The sequence below is a fragment of the Leucoraja erinacea genome, chromosome 26 (assembly GCF_028641065.1).
Source record: "Leucoraja erinacea ecotype New England chromosome 26, Leri_hhj_1, whole genome shotgun sequence".
Lineage (NCBI taxonomy): Eukaryota > Metazoa > Chordata > Chondrichthyes > Rajiformes > Rajidae > Leucoraja > Leucoraja erinaceus.
In genome coordinates this window covers 15,172,566-15,189,741 of record NC_073402.1, presented here as the reverse complement: position 1 = coordinate 15,189,741, position 17,176 = coordinate 15,172,566, and the positions used below count along the sequence as shown (strand labels likewise).

The 17,176-nt window shown below is 42.0% G+C and overlaps 1 protein-coding gene across 2 annotated transcripts in view; it reads left to right on the top strand.

The window, feature by feature from the left end:
• Nucleotides 1-13,159, top strand: part of LOC129709682 (uncharacterized) — a 50,171-nt gene extending 37,012 nt beyond the window's left edge. For both annotated transcript variants that reach the window (XM_055656199.1, XM_055656198.1), the window contains 6 exons: nt 95-210; nt 1,665-1,757; nt 3,214-3,388; nt 4,604-4,713; nt 6,891-6,989; nt 8,861-13,159. In XM_055656199.1, the coding sequence (XP_055512174.1) occupies nt 95-210; nt 1,665-1,757; nt 3,214-3,388; nt 4,604-4,713; nt 6,891-6,989; nt 8,861-9,124 (857 nt within the window). In that variant the 3' untranslated portion in view covers nt 9,125-13,159. The remainder of the gene's footprint in view (nt 1-94; nt 211-1,664; nt 1,758-3,213; nt 3,389-4,603; nt 4,714-6,890; nt 6,990-8,860) is intronic.
• Nucleotides 13,160-17,176: the final 4,017 nt, after the last annotated feature.

Here is a 17,176-nt window from a genome sequence, read left to right as displayed (position 1 = left end):
TGGCAAAATGTGTACCAGAAATCAGAAACAACTCCAAGGAAGCAAATCTGACAGAAAGTTTGGAAAAATACCTATTTATTTTCTTTCACCACAGATAATACAACAATGTCCTATGACAATATGACAATGGATAACATGACATCGACTGAATCTTATGAAAATATGACAGTATGGAACAGAACTACGGACAAAATGGAACTACCTGTAAATGTAAGTTATTATCTGTTCAACACTTCATGTGACAAAATACTAAACTTACACCAGAGATGAAAATAATACATGAAAGGAAGAGATATCTTATTTTCTTTCCTTTGTCAGTAAGACTCATAGTTTAGATCCTGTCGAATGAAAACCAAGTGTTGAGGTTTCTGAGGTTAGGGTAATTGTGGATCAGATTGGTATTGGACAAAGAGCATTCGTAAATGCCACTCGGTAACAATCCCAAAGTTGTCATCAAATTGGCTGACAAGGGAGGTTCAGTTGTCATCTGATAAGCTGACCCCTGCTGTGTTGAGCCAGTCTCTCTAGCACCTTCTCATACCTACCCCTTGACTATGGCCCCACGATTGAACATCAAGCCACCATCTCCCAAAGAGTCCTTTTGACCAAGTGCCCCAACCAGAAACATTGGCTGTCTATTCCATCCACATTTGCTGCTTGACCTGCTGAGTTCTTCCAGCAATTTGTGTTTTGAGCAATGGTAAAGGGATATGTGTTCCTTTAAAGGTTGTTCATGTTAGTATATCTCCCTCACCACCAACTGAGTGAAAATCCTCCGTCCATGGCCACGGCTTACTTCCACTGGAACCATCACTCCTGCTGCTCGAGTAATGTTCACTGTTGGCCGGAGGCATGAATGTGGCTGTAATGTAGAGACCTAGAAATTAAAATCTCTCTGAACCTTGTTGAGAGCTAGTTTCCCTGCAAAGCATACAACTCACCTCATGTCAACACTGCCTGGTTCTCATGGAACTTCTTATCGAGTCCACATACAAGATTAGAAGTCGTTCAGCCAGAATTGAACACACTGCTCGGCATTGGTACAATAGTGTCTGTCTTGCCCTTCTTGTGCATGGTGGTGGAAAGATTGGTGGAAACAGGGCCACGACGTGAACGCTATTTCCTTGACCCCCCCCCATGGAACAAATTAAAAGCAAGGAGACTGAGTATTGTAATTATACAGGTAGGTCATCGGATGCAGTGGGAATGATGGTGTGGGGTGCTGCGGAGATATGGAAAAGGTTTTGGGTGGGAGTGTATGTCGTGAATGAGATGTCCCACGGCTCTCTGCATGTTAGTTACACAGCCTCCTGTTTTGCACCGATTTTTACATTTCATGGCCATTGTTTTCCCTTTCTAATGTTATTTGAATAGAACATAGTTCCCTGTCCCAGCTGAAACTGAACTGTACATGGAAGGAACCCAGCAACCTACAAGCACTGAAAGGATTAGCTAATTAATGTAATGGTGGCAAATTTTCTGCATCAGTTTTTCAGTATTCAAAGTTTCTATCCTGGTTATTGTTGCTACATATGACTTTCCAGCAGCACCAGGCATATATATCTAACAGCAATCCTTTTCCTAGTCAATGGTGTACATCAGTTGTGTAAGAATGGCATCAAGATCAATGAATGAGTACAATAACAATGTATGATTCTTTACAGTTTTCCTGTCAGACCTTCAATTGCACAGGCTCCATGTGTTACGAAAACCAGGATGACTGGATGGAATGTCCCTGGACTCACATGTACTGTGAGGTAGGTTGCTGTGATTTATTTAAATAATCTGGAACAAATTCAAGCCAAATTTCTTAAGTGCTTATTATCACTCCTGCATTCATGCCACGTACGGCATTGCTGCAGCATTGAGCTACTAACAGCGTAATGTTGCCAGCGCAGTTTCCCGGTCTGTGAACTGCTTGCTAAACTCACTTGTAATTGTGGCTACAGAGCTCTTGAATCAACCTTGAACCAAACATCCTGTTACTTTTGGTTCTCCAGTGATTTCTGGTAGAAAATATGCAGTTGAGCTCAATTTTGTAGCTTCTTATAATCAAGCAGCATATTGTTACTATTGGACAATGCAGCTATCTGACTATTGGGCAATTGTCAGCTGTGTGAGGTAATGAGGAGTGTTAGTACTTGTGAAGGTGTTTTGGGGAGATGAAATGAAAATATTTTTTGAAATATCTGATTGTGAGCATTTATGTTGGTTAGTCCACTAGGTGTGATGACAGAACATAGGAACATAAGTGAATCTTCAGAAACACTGTCTAAGTTGTTGCATTATTACAGAGGTCCTTAGGAAATGTGTCACAAATGTGTATTAAATTTACTGCCAGGCATTGTAAATTACTTGAATCTGCATCTCCACTAAGAGCCAGTTTGTTCATTATATTGAGTAGGAAAGTGGCTGATCCTTGAAGCTCAATAACAAGAAGGGAACAACCTCAGCAATGACATTTCCAATGAGGATCCCGTTCCCAACCGCATTGTGAAATTTTGACATTCTCTCACTTACCTGGAATAGTCTGCTTTTCCTACAGCTTTTACTGTGAAGGCATTAAAATGGCTGGAATGTTGCGTAAACATCCTGGCAGCCCAATTAGAGCAGTTCCTGCCCGTTAAAATAGGTTGAAAACCTTGAGAATAGTAACTATGGACTGATCATTATGGATGTCTACAACTTCCTTTTAAACGCCCCAAATGCCCATTGTAGTCAGATGAATTAAGTTTATCCCTGACATGCATGAAAACCAAACCATTCAAATGCTGTCTACTGAATTTTTTAGTTAACCAAACAAGTTCACAAATATTAAGCCTTTAATGTTAGAAGATAAGAAACGGGCTTGCAGCTCTTGAGAATGGTTGACAATTCAGTTGGTCATGGGTATACTTTCATTTCAATGCTATTTTACTGTTCACTTCCCATTACCCATAAATTCCCCAAAACCTGTAAATTGCATTCCTGAATATCCTCAACAACTGTATATTCTCAGTTGCTTGGGGTGGAAGCCCACGGATTTACAACACTCGATGTTGAATAGTTTCTCCTCATTCCAATTTGAATAGCTGAGCCCTGATCTCCAGTGGATTCAAGAGTCCTTGAACATCTTCCATTCAAGCTCCTCGTGACTTTCAATCTTTTCATTTCTTGGGTCTTTTATTCATTTCACAAACTTTCTTTCCAGTTAATGCCCATTTTGTTTTGTAGTTTTACAGTGTCTCCAACTCCTCGTACTGGGCAGGTTGCAGTAACAGCTGTGCTGGCACGGAAAACATCTGCATGGATTCCACATACAACATGTGCACAATGGAGTGTTGTAACGGAACTCTGTGCCTGATGCTAAATGGCACAATTCAAGAAATACCTGTTGATTATGATATGGGTAATGTTCATGTAGATTTTATTGATTAATTTGTTTTTGAAAACGTGGGCCAAATGGTTCAATTGTACTGTATATGTCATGGCTTTGAGCGCTTTGAGCAACATCCCTGGCCAAAGTGTCAGGAATATTCTACCATTTCCTTATCAGCTATAAGTGCAGCCTGACCAGCAGGACCAAAAACAAGACTTGTCAAAGGACGGATGAGCTCCTAGCGAGGCAACGGCCATCCACACTTCAATAGAAGCTGCCATCACTGTCGTACATAGCATTGTAAGGCATCATGCCCGTTGATGACAATGATAATGATGATGATATAACAGCAGCACAGTGGCAAAGCTGGTTGAGCTGCAGCCTCACTGTGCCACAGAGACCAAGGTTCAATCCTGACCTCGGCTGCAGTCTGTGTGGAGTTTGCTTATTCTCCCTGTGATCTATAGAACTAAAGTGAATGGTTGATCAATGATTGGTGTGGACTCGGGTGTGAATGGCCGGTTTACATGCCTATCTGTAAACTAAACTAATACTGAGAAAGAGTACTGAGAAAATGACTAAAAGCAATATTTTCCACATTATTGCTGTTTTCTCATCCCATTCTTTTCATTAGCTGACAGTTGTTTTACCCTGCATACAGTCATCCTTTGGGATGAGAGAAATTTGCATAGAATCTTTTTAACTTCATTTCATTCTCGTGCTGAGAATTCAGCATCACCTGTATGCCCTTAAGATCAGTCTGGAAACTTCTTCCTAGTATTTTGGTACAATGGTGAACATTGCAATGTGCCTGTGTTTCTGGAGACGTTGTCCATCTTGTTCTAGCTCCCACTTCTCTCTGCAAAGCACTATCTCATCCCCACCTGGTGCATCCAGATTTCAACCACAACAAATTTTACTATAACAAAAAGTAATACAGTTGTTATTAGCATGCTTCAGAATTATATTGAGGTACATCATCCAAGCAAAATTGAAACTCCTCCCCAACTCAGAGCAGTGTTCATTTTATTATCAAAATTACCTCATTGGCCTCACTGAAAACTAGTCAACTTCATTTACTATTCAACCAAGCCTTACCACTTACCAAGCCTTTGGTGTATTTTTTTCCTGATTCAGTGCAGAATAAGTGAAGCAAAGAATGTTGCCTACTGCAAAGGATTATTTATTCTGGTCCATTGATTGATAGATTTAAACCAAAATTATTTTGTTATTGCACTTTCAAAGAAATGACTGAACCTTGGACTGAAATGACTGACACCACTATGGAACCAACAACAACACCAACACCAACACCAACACCACCACCAACAACTGCTCCAACAACAAGAGGCAGTGTAAGTATACATAATTACTGGTTGTACCCATGTTGTGCTGAAAGAGTCCAGATTCTGGAGTACAGTCGGATGCTTATGCTGTAATTAACCAATGCAATTACAAATAAGATGGCACTTGGCCTTTGTCAGGTCTGGTCTGATCCAACTGGTTAGCTAACACTGCATGATAGGTTGGCAGCAGAGCAAGTTGCAGTCTTCCTCATAAGGTCATTAGTAATAGGTAACAGCCCATCAAGTCTATTGCACCATTCAATCATGGCTGATCTATCTCTCCCTCCTAACTGCATTCTCCTGCCTTCTCCCCATGACCTCTGACATCCATACTAATCAAGAATCTATTTATCTCTGCCTGAAAAATATCCATTGACTTGCCCTTCACAGCCTTCTGTGGCAAGGAATTCCACAGTTTCACCACCCTCTGACTGAAGATGGTCCTAAGATATAATTTCAATGGAGCGAGTACACTGGGCTGAATCCCAATGCTGCCTCTGTGCAAATAAAAATATACCAAGATAATTTTTCAGACATTATGGTAGTCCAATACTGTTGTAGTAGTGTAAAATCAGTACTGTAACATTGCAGTACATCATTTGAGCAATATTGAAATGCTGTCATCTGGACTCAGTAAACTAGAGGAGATGATGATCCCTAAAACCGTTGCGTCACTATAATTCTTGCAAACTGGCCAACAGCCTGGCCTTCCAGGAAAACTGAACCCACAGGTTGCATCATTGAGGATTCTCATGCAATACTCAAGAAACAAATAGGATATGGATGAACCCCAGAAGAATCTGGACTCCCAGAGACACACAGAGCAGCAGATGCTGGTATCTTGAGCAAAAACAATACTGGAATACCTCTGCGGACCAGGCAGCATCGGCGGAGGAAATGGAAAAGTGATACTTTGTATGCGCCTGCACCACCAGTTTATGGCCAGTCCAAGAAAATGATGGTTCAGGCACACTTGAATACCAAATACACATGGGATTTGATTCCGACCTAAAACATTGCCTATACATTCCCTCCACAGATGCTGCCTGACCCACTGAGTTAATTCAGAATCTGGACTCTATAAATCTTCAACATTGCATACCGGCTCAGAACCTAGTATCCCAGCATAAAAATATCTATGCACTTCCATTCAAAGCTGGAACCTCACTTAATTTGGCATTCAAGGAAAGCATTTGGCCATTGGGTCTATGGTGGCTCCCAGCAGAGTAATCTCATCAGTCCCATACATTAATTACACGTAAAAGTTCGAAGCTAAAGAAGACTGTGCAAAAGAAAAGACAACATCTCAAAACATAATAAGGAAAAAAAAAGACAAGTCCATGGTAGGCTAAGAGGTGGTCTGTGGTGTTCTGTTGTTGAGGTAAGATTAGGGTCAGAAGATTTACATAAAAAGCTGGAGTAACTCAGCGAATCAGACAGCATGTTGTTTAAGAAGGAACTGCAGATGCTGGAAAATCGAAGGTACTCGAAAATGCTGGAGAAACTCGGCGGGTGCAGCAGCATCTATGGAGCGAAGGAAATGGGCAACGTTTCGGGCTGAAACCCTTCTTCAGGCAGCATCTCTGGAGAAAAGGAATAGGCAACGTTTTGGGCCAAGACCTTTCTTCAGATTTGGGTAATGCAGGTTGTTTCAAGAACATGACATCACCTAGCCGATTTTCAACCTGGTGGTGTGCAACCTCAGGCTTCTGTAGCCCCTGCCAGACAGCAACGGTGAGAAGAGGGCATGGCCTGGATGGTGAAGATCCTTGATCATAGATGCTGGTTTCGGGACGCACTGCCTCATGTACAGTAGATGCTTTCAATGGAGGGAGGGCTGTGCATGCGATGAACTGGGGAGGTCAGCATAACACAAATACAAAGTGCAGGCCCTTGGAAGCTTTTTACTCCTACGTCATCGTGTGAAAGGCAGATAAGTAAATTAATAAAAAATAAACATATGAACTCTATAGATTTACATCTCCAAGTAGTTCAGAGACGGATTTAAAAATAAGTTTTGTTACATTTTTACTCAGCGATTTTAAAAACAGCAAAACCCACCTATGCTTTTTAGTGATTGAATTATGTTAGCAAGATTTGACTCTTGCTAGGAAATACTCAACACTATGCATGTTCTGTAAATTGTAATAGTAAGCTGAGACCCTTTCTTTAAAAACATATTGCAGGACAACAAGTGCAATGTGATCAACTGTGGTGGAGATACTTGCTACCAATCCCAAACTTCACAAATTGAATACTGTGCTGCCGATGAGCTGTACTGCAAGGTGAGACCAATCTAATTGTTAAATTAATATTAAATATATGTAGGAGATATGAACAAATATATAATAAGATACCATTTTGACTGTTATTTTAATGTCTCCTTTTTATTAATGAAGGTAGTAACTTACTTAAAATAAACAGCCTAAATCTGTACTTTGATAGATGATACAGAAGCTCCCGCCTTCTCGGTGAGAGACCCAAAGGTGATCCCACAATGAAAGATCTTCATATATATATAAAACTAACAAACAGATAAGTGCTAGGTGTTGCCTTTTGGGATGTCAAACCAGTCTGGGACTTTTGCAGTGAATGCAAAGGCTCTGGGGAATGCTGTTGAGCCAAGGGATCTAGGAGTGCAGGTATATATTTCCTTGAAAGTGGCATCACAGGCAGATAGGGTGGTCAAGGAGGTCATTGGCATGATGTCTTTCATTAGTTAAGGTACTGAGCATAGAAGTTGGGATGTTATGGTCAGTTGTACAAGACAGTGGTTAGGCCTCATTTGGAGTATTTTGTTCAGTTTTGCACACCCTGTATAGGAAAGATGTTCCATGAAGCTGGAAAGAGTGCTGAGAAGATGTACAAGGATGTGGCCAGGAATCAAAGGCTGAACTGTAGGGAGAGGTTGAGCAGGCTAGGACTTTATTCCTTAGAGCACAGGAAGATGAGGGGTGATCTCATAGATGTGTATAAGATCATGAGGCAAATAGATAGAGTATTTTACCCAGAGTAGAGGACACAACAACCAGAGGATGTTGATTGGTATAGGTTTAAGTGAAAGGGGATAAATTTAATAGGAACCTGAGGGGCAACTTTTTCACACAAAGGGTGCTGGGTATATGTAACGAGCTACCAGAAGAGGTAGTTGAGGCAGGAACTGTCACAACATTTAAAAGATATTTGAACAGGTACATGGATAGGAAAGGTTCTGAAGGATATGGGCCAAATGCGGGCAGGTAGATGGGCAACTTGATCGGCGTGGGCAAGTTGGGCCGAAGGGACTGTATTTATGCTCTATGACTTTATGACTATAACTCTCTCGTGGGGGGCTCCGTCGAGTACGGCTGCCCAACCTGCAGCTGTCTGTCTTTTCACCCTTTTTTTAATTTTTAGTATTTTAAAAAGTTTCGTTTTGGAGGTCTAATCTTTTTTGTGTTTTTTTGTGTAGGGGGGGTGGTGGGCCGCATCTTCGGGGCCTACCACCTGGGGGGCCAAACTGTATTTCTCAGTCCCTACCTGGTCGATGTGTTGTGGCGTTTTCTCCCGAGCCGCATATTCGCAGAGCCCTCCCTGCGCGGCCTACCACCTGGACTGGAGCCGGCGTTTCATGCCGGGACCGGCCAGAACTTCAGCTTTGGCGGTCGGTGGTATTTGGGTTGTCCAGCGGTACAATAATAAAGAACACACAACCACAATAAAATGTAACACAAACATCCACCACGGCACTCAGTGGAAGGCACAGAACTTGGCCAGTCATCCTCCATTTTCCCCCGTGGTCGGGCACAGTGCTGAAGCACCATCGCAGAGTGGGCGATGCCTTATGCGAGCCGCCGTGTGGTCAGCTCCGGACAGCAAGTCACACTCTTGCCTGTGTTTTCCCCGTACCCTTCTTAAGCCTTTCCTATCCATGTCCATATGTATAAGCTGTGGTCACTTCCTCTAATAACTGCTTTTTAGATTCCGTTAAATTCTTGTGAGGACTTTTAATTTAGCACAGTGATGGCAGCAATTTGTGATGCCAGCGATGTGTCAGCATGTCGAGCAATTCTGCTAGCTCACCAATTGCAAATTTACGGTACGGATTGTGAAGAATGACGAGTGGCTGCAATCTACGCTAAAATAGGTGTCCTTGATTTCATTCTTTTTTTGGCAGCTGGAAAAGGAGACAAGCTCCAACCAATGGACTGGTGGCTGCGACGCCGACTGCATCGACATTACATCTGGCTGTTCATCCAACAGCAATGACCAAACGTGTATCCAGGAGTGTTGCACGGCAAATACTGAGTCCTCCTGCCTGACATTAGATGGACAGGAATATTTAGTGGGATCCGCAACCATGACACAGTCTATGAAGATGATTGTGTATGCAATTGTTATCTTTGCCTTGGCTAATCATTTTGCACCCTTTCATTTTTAAAAGTTGTAGCCAGGAATTCACACCAGACTTTATATATTCAAGGCATAATTCAGACATCAGCATAAAACTGCATAAGCCTTTTTATGTCAGTATTCGAAATGAGCAGATATTTCTGTGAAACTTTATTACCCTTGATATAATTAAAACACCAGATTCGTCCACCCACAAGTAGATTTTAGTATAGAATATCTGTTTCAATTCTGAGTTGAGGTAATAGTTCTCTTTGTTTCTCTGACGGACTCTGGCTCCCTCTCTCTCTCCCCCTCTTTTTCTCTCTCTCTCACTCATTCTCCCACTCTATGAGCACCAACGCTAATAAGATCAAGGGTTTCAAGTACAATTACTGGGAAGAGAACTGGAAAATAAAAAATAAAAATGTTGAAAGAATCACAAATGCTTTACTGTACTTCTGTAGACACCACAGGAATTCTATAATGTTAAATGTTGCAATCTTAAAATATATGGGGCCAATATTTATATTGGCTTTAACGAGGTACATTAAAAAATATCCACGCAAACATTCTAGTTGTAAAAGAAAACAACTATTTTTTTTAATCAATATTTCTGATTTAACAAGAAGTTGTACAGTGGGTGTTACAAAATGGGTGAGAAAATTAACACTGTCTCCTTACCAATCTTAAAATATACAATCAACCACAGGCCAAATCTAGCAGAGAAACCAGTGTTTATTCGTTGATATTTGACATTGAAATGGATATCAATGGCTTGAAATTTAAAGTATGGATTGCAGATAGAGAGATTTGAAACATTACCTTTTCCTCAAATTTTCTTCTCTATAGCCTTGTGTTATGGAACGCACGAAGAACCATACAGAAAAAGGCTTATGCAGTATATATATATATAATGGATCTAAATATTCATTTAAATATTCATAAAAATGTCATTGTAACGTCAAGTGATACATGTATAAGGGCCTGTTCAGTGCTGTAAGATTGCAATGTTGAAATAATGCTAGCTCTTTGTTAATAACTATATGTTTCTGGATTAAAAGACGATGGGCCTAAGAAAGATTCAAGTTCTGCTGCATCTTACGTCCATTATGAAATGGAGGAGGTGCGGAGGTATAACAGTTTGACAGAGTTAACATCAAGGTGTTCAAAAGGCGTCCTCACAGCATTCAGAAACCAGTAATGGTTATTCTCTGCCCAAATATCCCTCTCGCAGATAATGATAAACCAGAGGCAAATTCTGGTCTTTACAGTTCTTTGCAACAGGCTATTCAGCACACACACATTGGAAAAACTTGCATATATATTATCACCTTCATCAATATTGAAATAAATGTTTGTGCGAGATGAAGTTCACTTTTTTACTTCGGACCCAACCCATTTCCTTTGATCTGGGGTTCCTCTATATGTACCAGGGAACAATTTCTACTCTGCAGCATTTACAGCTAACTCTCCTTATCCACAAGTATATTCAATGAATTGGCATTATTTTTTACGTTCATTCTGTGCCGTCTCAGTTCTGAACAGGTTCTTTCCAAATGATCCGAGCAAATTTGAATGTAACTCTGAATGACTGTTGCTGCCGTTGCATCTCCAGCCAGCAATGCCCGATTCAGATTCTGGCAAGGTCTGGTCACCCTGCTCGTTTGTGAATACGCAGTTTAAACCCTTGTCTTGTGATGTTTGCTTCAACCATAAAATGTACGTTTAACTGGCCTGTAATAAAATTTAAACAGAATTATATTTGTATAATGCTAAGGTAATGTATAGAATATGAATAAAGCATATACGAGAAATAATATTCTTCACGGAACAGAAATCTGTCTTTTTCTCCTTAAACAATGACATTGGATTTTCATGAGCAGTGTGATTTCATGATTTTGTTTCAGATTGGTAATGAATAAGAGTTGTAGACTTTTTGCCTTTGTTGAAGGGGTGATTTAGTCTCTCATAGAATTAACTGAAAGCAGATTTGCTATTAGCATTGCAAGATTGCAACTATTTTACTCCTTCCATAAGGTGAGGCTCGGGACCAATTAAGTACATTTGACAATAGCAGTGGCTTCAAGGCTTTAAAACAGCCTTTCCCAAGCGTTTCCCAAGTGTTTTTAAAAGTCATTCTCATGAAGCCTGCTCATTCAGGACTCGGCTACTTTGTCATTTTGACTGTGTCAAGTTTGTAATAAAAATAAACATATTGACCATGTACCAGCTGAGCTGATGCTTTGACGCATTCCATTTTAATTAAGAGGCAATGGATAATAACACTAATGCAACTTTTAATTTTACATAATTAATTAATTAATCTCCTAACCTATGTCCAAGATATCTCACATGCCCATCATCTCTTTAATGACTTCTGCTTTCCGAGCCCCAACTCCCTGATCTTTACTCTGGATGTTCAGTCACTCAACACCTCAATCCCCCACCATGAAGGCCTTAAAGCTTTATCATCAACCCCGCCGACAAGGGAGGTGCCGTGGTAGTCTGGCGAGCTGCCCTCTACCGCACTGAGGCCAGGCACCTCCTCCTACCTATCCTTGGACCATGATCCCACAGTTTAGCACCAGGCCATAATCTCACAGACCATTTCTGATTTCATCACTTCTGACTGTCTGCCTTCCACAGCCTCCAACCTTATTGTTTCCCAGCCCCGCACAGCTGGTTGTACCTTCTCCCCAAAATCCTTAAACACAACTGCCCTGGCAGACACATTGTTTCTGCCTTCTCTCGTCCCACTGAAATGATTTCCACGTACCTCGACTCCATCCTCTCCCCCTGGTGCAATCACTCCCAACCTATGTCCAAGATATCTCACATACACTTCATCTCTTTCATGACCTGCTTTCCGAGCCACCACTCCCTCATCTTTACTATAGATCTGCACCAACTCCCACCAGGAAGGCCATAAAGTCCTCCGTTTCTTCCTCGATCGCAGAACCATCCAATTTCCCTCTACTAACACTCTAATCTGCCTAGCTGTGCTGGTCCTCATCCTTAATAACTTCTCCTTCGACTCTCCCACTTCCTCCGTCCAGGGCATAGCTATGGGCACCCACATTGGCCCCAGCTATGCCTGCCTCTTTGTAGGGTACGTTGAACAATTCCTGTTCCAGGTGTACAATGGCCCTATCCCCAAACATTATCTCCGTTGCATTGACGACTGCATTGGTGCCAGCTCCTGCACCCATTCAGAACTCATGGACTTTGATGAGTTCACCACCAATTTCCATCCTGCACTCAAATTTACTTGGCTCATCTCTGACACCACCCTCACCTTTCTTGTTCTCATTCCCCATCACAGGGAAATTTGCTGAACACCTTCACTCGGTCCGCCTGAACCTACCTGATCTTCCAGTTGCTAAACACTTTTTCACCCAACAAACAGCTAACAATGGCCTGTTTCCTTTATCATCCTTACTTTTTTGCATATCTTTCATTCATTCTTTATCCCTCTACATCATCATCCATATCTCTCATTTCACTTATCACTAACCAGTCTGAAGAAGTCAAAACGCCACCCATTCATACTCTCCAGAGATGCTGCCTGTCTCGCTGAGTTACTCCAGCGTTTTGTGTCTATCTTCGGTTTAATCCAGCACCTGCAATTCCTTTCTGCACTATATAATTTCATGTTGCATTACTGTAAAACCACAGCAACAGTGCATTGGCTTGGTAGTGAGAAGCTACCAATATTTTAAAAGCAGAAAATGTTTGAGCACAGCAAATGGCTTTATTGAATATATCTTGAGTCTGCATTTAAGGTGAAAGGGCCTTCTAATATTTTTGATCAACGTAGAAAAAAACACATATTATCTAGGTAACATTAATATGACTCATTTTTTCCATTGTCTTATCATGGATATTTTTGAATTAGTTCTAATAAAATCGCAGTAGAACACTGTTTTCAGCAGAACTGTTTTTCCCATGATGGCTTCAATTGCTTACCTGCTATTGTTTGGATAATGTCATTCTTTTTGTTTCAGGTAATCTCCATCAATACATGACTCTATGTGGCATCAATGTTTTATTAAATGAGCTCTAATAAAAATTAAACTCAAGTACACATGGTTTGCAGTGTGGGTTTTTTCCAGATTTAATAATACTGGATTTTAATGCTGTTTTATTTCTTTAATAAATGGTCCTGGATTTTTTGAGATGTGTTTGTATTTCTAGATGGATCTCCCTCCAAGACCACGAGGATGCTTGAGACTCTTGCTCGAACATACATAAAAGCAGAAGTCCCAAACTCCTTGAGAGCGTCATAGCATGGATTTCCCAACTGTTCTCCCAGAGCCTAGTGACAACTTCCTACACTTTTTCAACAGTTTCATTAGGAGATTTGCCCACTCAACCTCAGTCTGATTAGGATTGGCAACCCCATGCATTTCTATGCAAACGGCTGGGAGATCAATTAATTAACCTAAGTGCATTAAATTTTCTTAAGTTTCTTGTATTGTTTTGGTGTTTTCAGCTATTTCTACATTTAAAAAAAAGTTTTTTTTAACAAGATGATTCCATTTTTGTGGTTTTGGAGAAATTCAAAATATTTCCCAATTTTGGCAGCCATTTTAGATTAATTGGTTCCTAAAATATTTGTGTTTATGCTGGGCCTGTTTCGGTCCTGCTTTATAGTATTGTAATAACCAAAGCTGACACTGCAACTTCCTCTCCAGTTAAGTCAAGGCCTAGTGGAGAGGGGAGTGACAGGTTAAGTTTGTGTGTCTCCATCCATTAGGGGTTCCAAGTAGCGGGTATGGCTCAAGAAATGTGTACAATGCAACCAGCATGATCAACAAATACTCAAAAATATTGACATTAAATTACACACACATTAGAAATGTTATGCTGTGGGTATCCTCAGATAATAACCATAAACAAAAGGCAATATGCAGGTAAATTGTATGATCACACTCAGCGTTACCAGCATTTTTAATATATTCTATAAATGACAATATATTTTTGGTAAGTAGACTATATCAAGTCAAGTCAAGTTTATTCTTCACAGTTCGGCAGAACGCACTACTCTCTGCAGAGCCTTCTTGTCCTGAGCAGAGCAATTCCCAACCCAGATGGTAATATTCCCGGACAAGATGCTTTCCACTGCCACTGAGTAGAAGCACTGGAGGATCCTCGGAGACACTCTGAATTTCCTCAATTGCCTGAGGTGGTAAAGGCGCTGCCTTGTCTTACTCATGAGTGCTGCGGCGTGTGATGTCCATGTCATATCCTCAGAGATGTGGACTCCCAGATATTTAAAACAGCTCACCCTATCCACAGTATCCCCATTTATCCTCAATGGTGTGTACATCCTCGGATGATGTGCCCTCCTAAAGTCCACGATCAGCTCCTTAGTTTTTTTGATGTTCAAGAGGAGGCTGTGGTCCTGGCACCAGAGTGCTAGATCAGCCACCTCCTCCCGGTAGGCCTTCTCATCGTTGTCTGAGTTTCCTCTGAGATATATATATATATGTGTATGCATGTGTGTATATCAATCAATTAATCAACCTTTATTGTCATCTTGCAAGCAACAGTTGTACAGTGCAAAATGAAAAGATGTTTCCCAGTGAATAGCGGAGCATCGCACATGAAATTTAAAAACATTTCACACATAATAACACTTACAACAATCCAGGCCCTGATGGAACAGTATAAATAGCTAAAAGCAGGTAAAACACAACATTAAAATACAATAAACCAATCATAAAAATGTCCGGGGCAGCTGATTTGAGTGGCCAGTGCCAGTTATTAAAGTGGCCAGTTTAAGGTTCTTGTACCGAGGGTAGGGAGACGCCAATGATCCTCTCTGCTCCCCTCACTACCCTCTGCATATATGTGTATATATACAATACTTCTGGGTGCTGGAAGATTTTATGTCCCTATTCCTCTGATAATTATTATTGCTACTTTTTTTAGCCAAATTAAGTATCCTTTTGGTTACACAAATATGCTTTGATCATGTTATTGAGTACTATTTTAAATGCAGTTATAGCACGTAGATTTCTGCTGAGTCCTTCCAGCATTTCCCACTGTTCTCAAGAAAGCTGCTGCCTCGCAACACCAGAGACCTGGGGTCAATCCTAACCTTGGGTGCTGTCTGTGTGGTGTTTGCACGTTCTCGTGGGTTTCCTCTGGGTGCTCTGGTTTGCTCCCACTTAATGTGGATTTATTGACAATTGTTGGTAGACACAAAATGCTGGAGTAACTCAGCGGGTGAGGCAGCATCTCAGGAGAGAATGAATGGGCACGTTTTCGAGTCGAGAACCCTTCATCAAACGGATGTCAGGGGACGGGGCAGGACAATGATATAATGCAAGCAGAGACAGTATTGACAATTGTTGCTATTATTCCATTTAATAACATTTGTCTATTTGCATTTTGCTGCATGTGGAGAATGAATTAATCAATCAATTTGTGATTGCTCTGCAAATAATGTGTAATAGAATCATCTTGTGAACTGACAAGGCTACTGTCATAGTCCCTGTGATGAATGAATTTCAGTAATGTCCATGCTACATTAACAGAGACTAATGGCTGATGGCAGAGCGGTGGAAAGATTATGTTCAGTTGCTCATACTGGGGATTTGTCAATAGACAATAGGTGCAGGAGTAGGCCATTCGGCCCTTCGAGCCAGAACCACCATTCAATGTGATCATGGTTGATCATTCACAATCAGTACCCCTTTCCTACCTTCTCGCCATATCCCTTAACTCCGCTATACCTAAGAGGTCTATTTAACTCTCTCTTGAAAGCATCCAGCGAACCAGCCTCCACCACCCTCTGAGGCAGAGAATTCCACACACTCACAACTCTCTGTGTGAAAATGTTTTTCCTCATCTCTGTTCTAAATGGCTTACCACTTATTCTTAATGGCCCCTAGTTCTGGACTCCCCCAACATTGGGAACATGTTTTCTGCCTCTAGCATGTCCAAACACTTATTTTAAATTTTAAAACTTATTAAAATCTTATATGCTTCAATAAGATGCCCTCTCATCCTTCTAAATTCCAGAGTATACAAGTCCAGCCACTCCAATCTATCAACATATGACAGGTCCGCCATCCCGAGAATTAACCGCGTGAACCTATGCTGCACTCCCTCAATACCAAGACTATCCTTCCTCAAATTTGGAGACCAAAACTGCACACACTACTCCAGGTGTAGTCTCATTCAGGCCCTGTACAACTGCAGTAGGACCTCAGGTACACAAAAAAGCTGGAGAAACTCAGCGGGTGCAGCAGCAGCTATGGAGCGAAGGAAATAGGCAACGTTTCGGGCCGAAACCCTCCGTCAGACTGGACGGGGGCGGGGGTGGGGGGGGACAAGAAAGGGAAAAGGAGGAGTAGCCAGAAGGCTGGGGGATGGGAGGAGACAGCAGGGGGGCTGAGGAAGGGGAGGAGACAGCAAGGACTAACAAAATTGGGAGAATTCGATGTTCATGCCCCCGGGGTGCAGACTCCCCAAACGGAATATGAGGTGCTGTTCCTCCAATTTCCGGTGCTGCTCGCTGTGGCCATGGAGGAGACCCAGGACAGAGAGGTCGGAGACGGAGTGGGGGGGGGGTTGAAGTGCTGAGCCACCGGGGGGGCAGCTGGGTTATTGCGGACCGAGCGGGGGTGTTCGGCGAAACGATCGCTCAGCCTCCGCTTGGTCTCACCGATATAGATCTGCTGACATCTAGAGCAGCGGACGCAATAGATGAGGTTGGAAGAGATGCAGGTAAACCTCTGTTGCACCTGGAACGATTGCTTGGGTCCATGAACGGAGTCGAGGGGGGAGGTAAAGGGACAAGTGTTGCATCTCTTGCGGTTGCAAGGGAAAGTGCCCGGGGAGGGGGTGGACCGAGAGGGAAGGGAAGAATTGACAAGGGAGTTATGGAGGGAGCGGTCTTTGCGGAAGGCAGATATGGGGGGAGATGGGAAGATGTGGCGAGTAGTGGGGTCACGTTGGAGGTGGCGAAACTGACGGAGGATTACTTTTTGTATGTGACGGCTGGTGGGGTGAAAGGTGAGGACTAGGGGGACTCGGCCCTTGTTGCGAGTGCGGGGATGGGGAGAGAGAGCAGTGGTGCGGGGTATGGAAG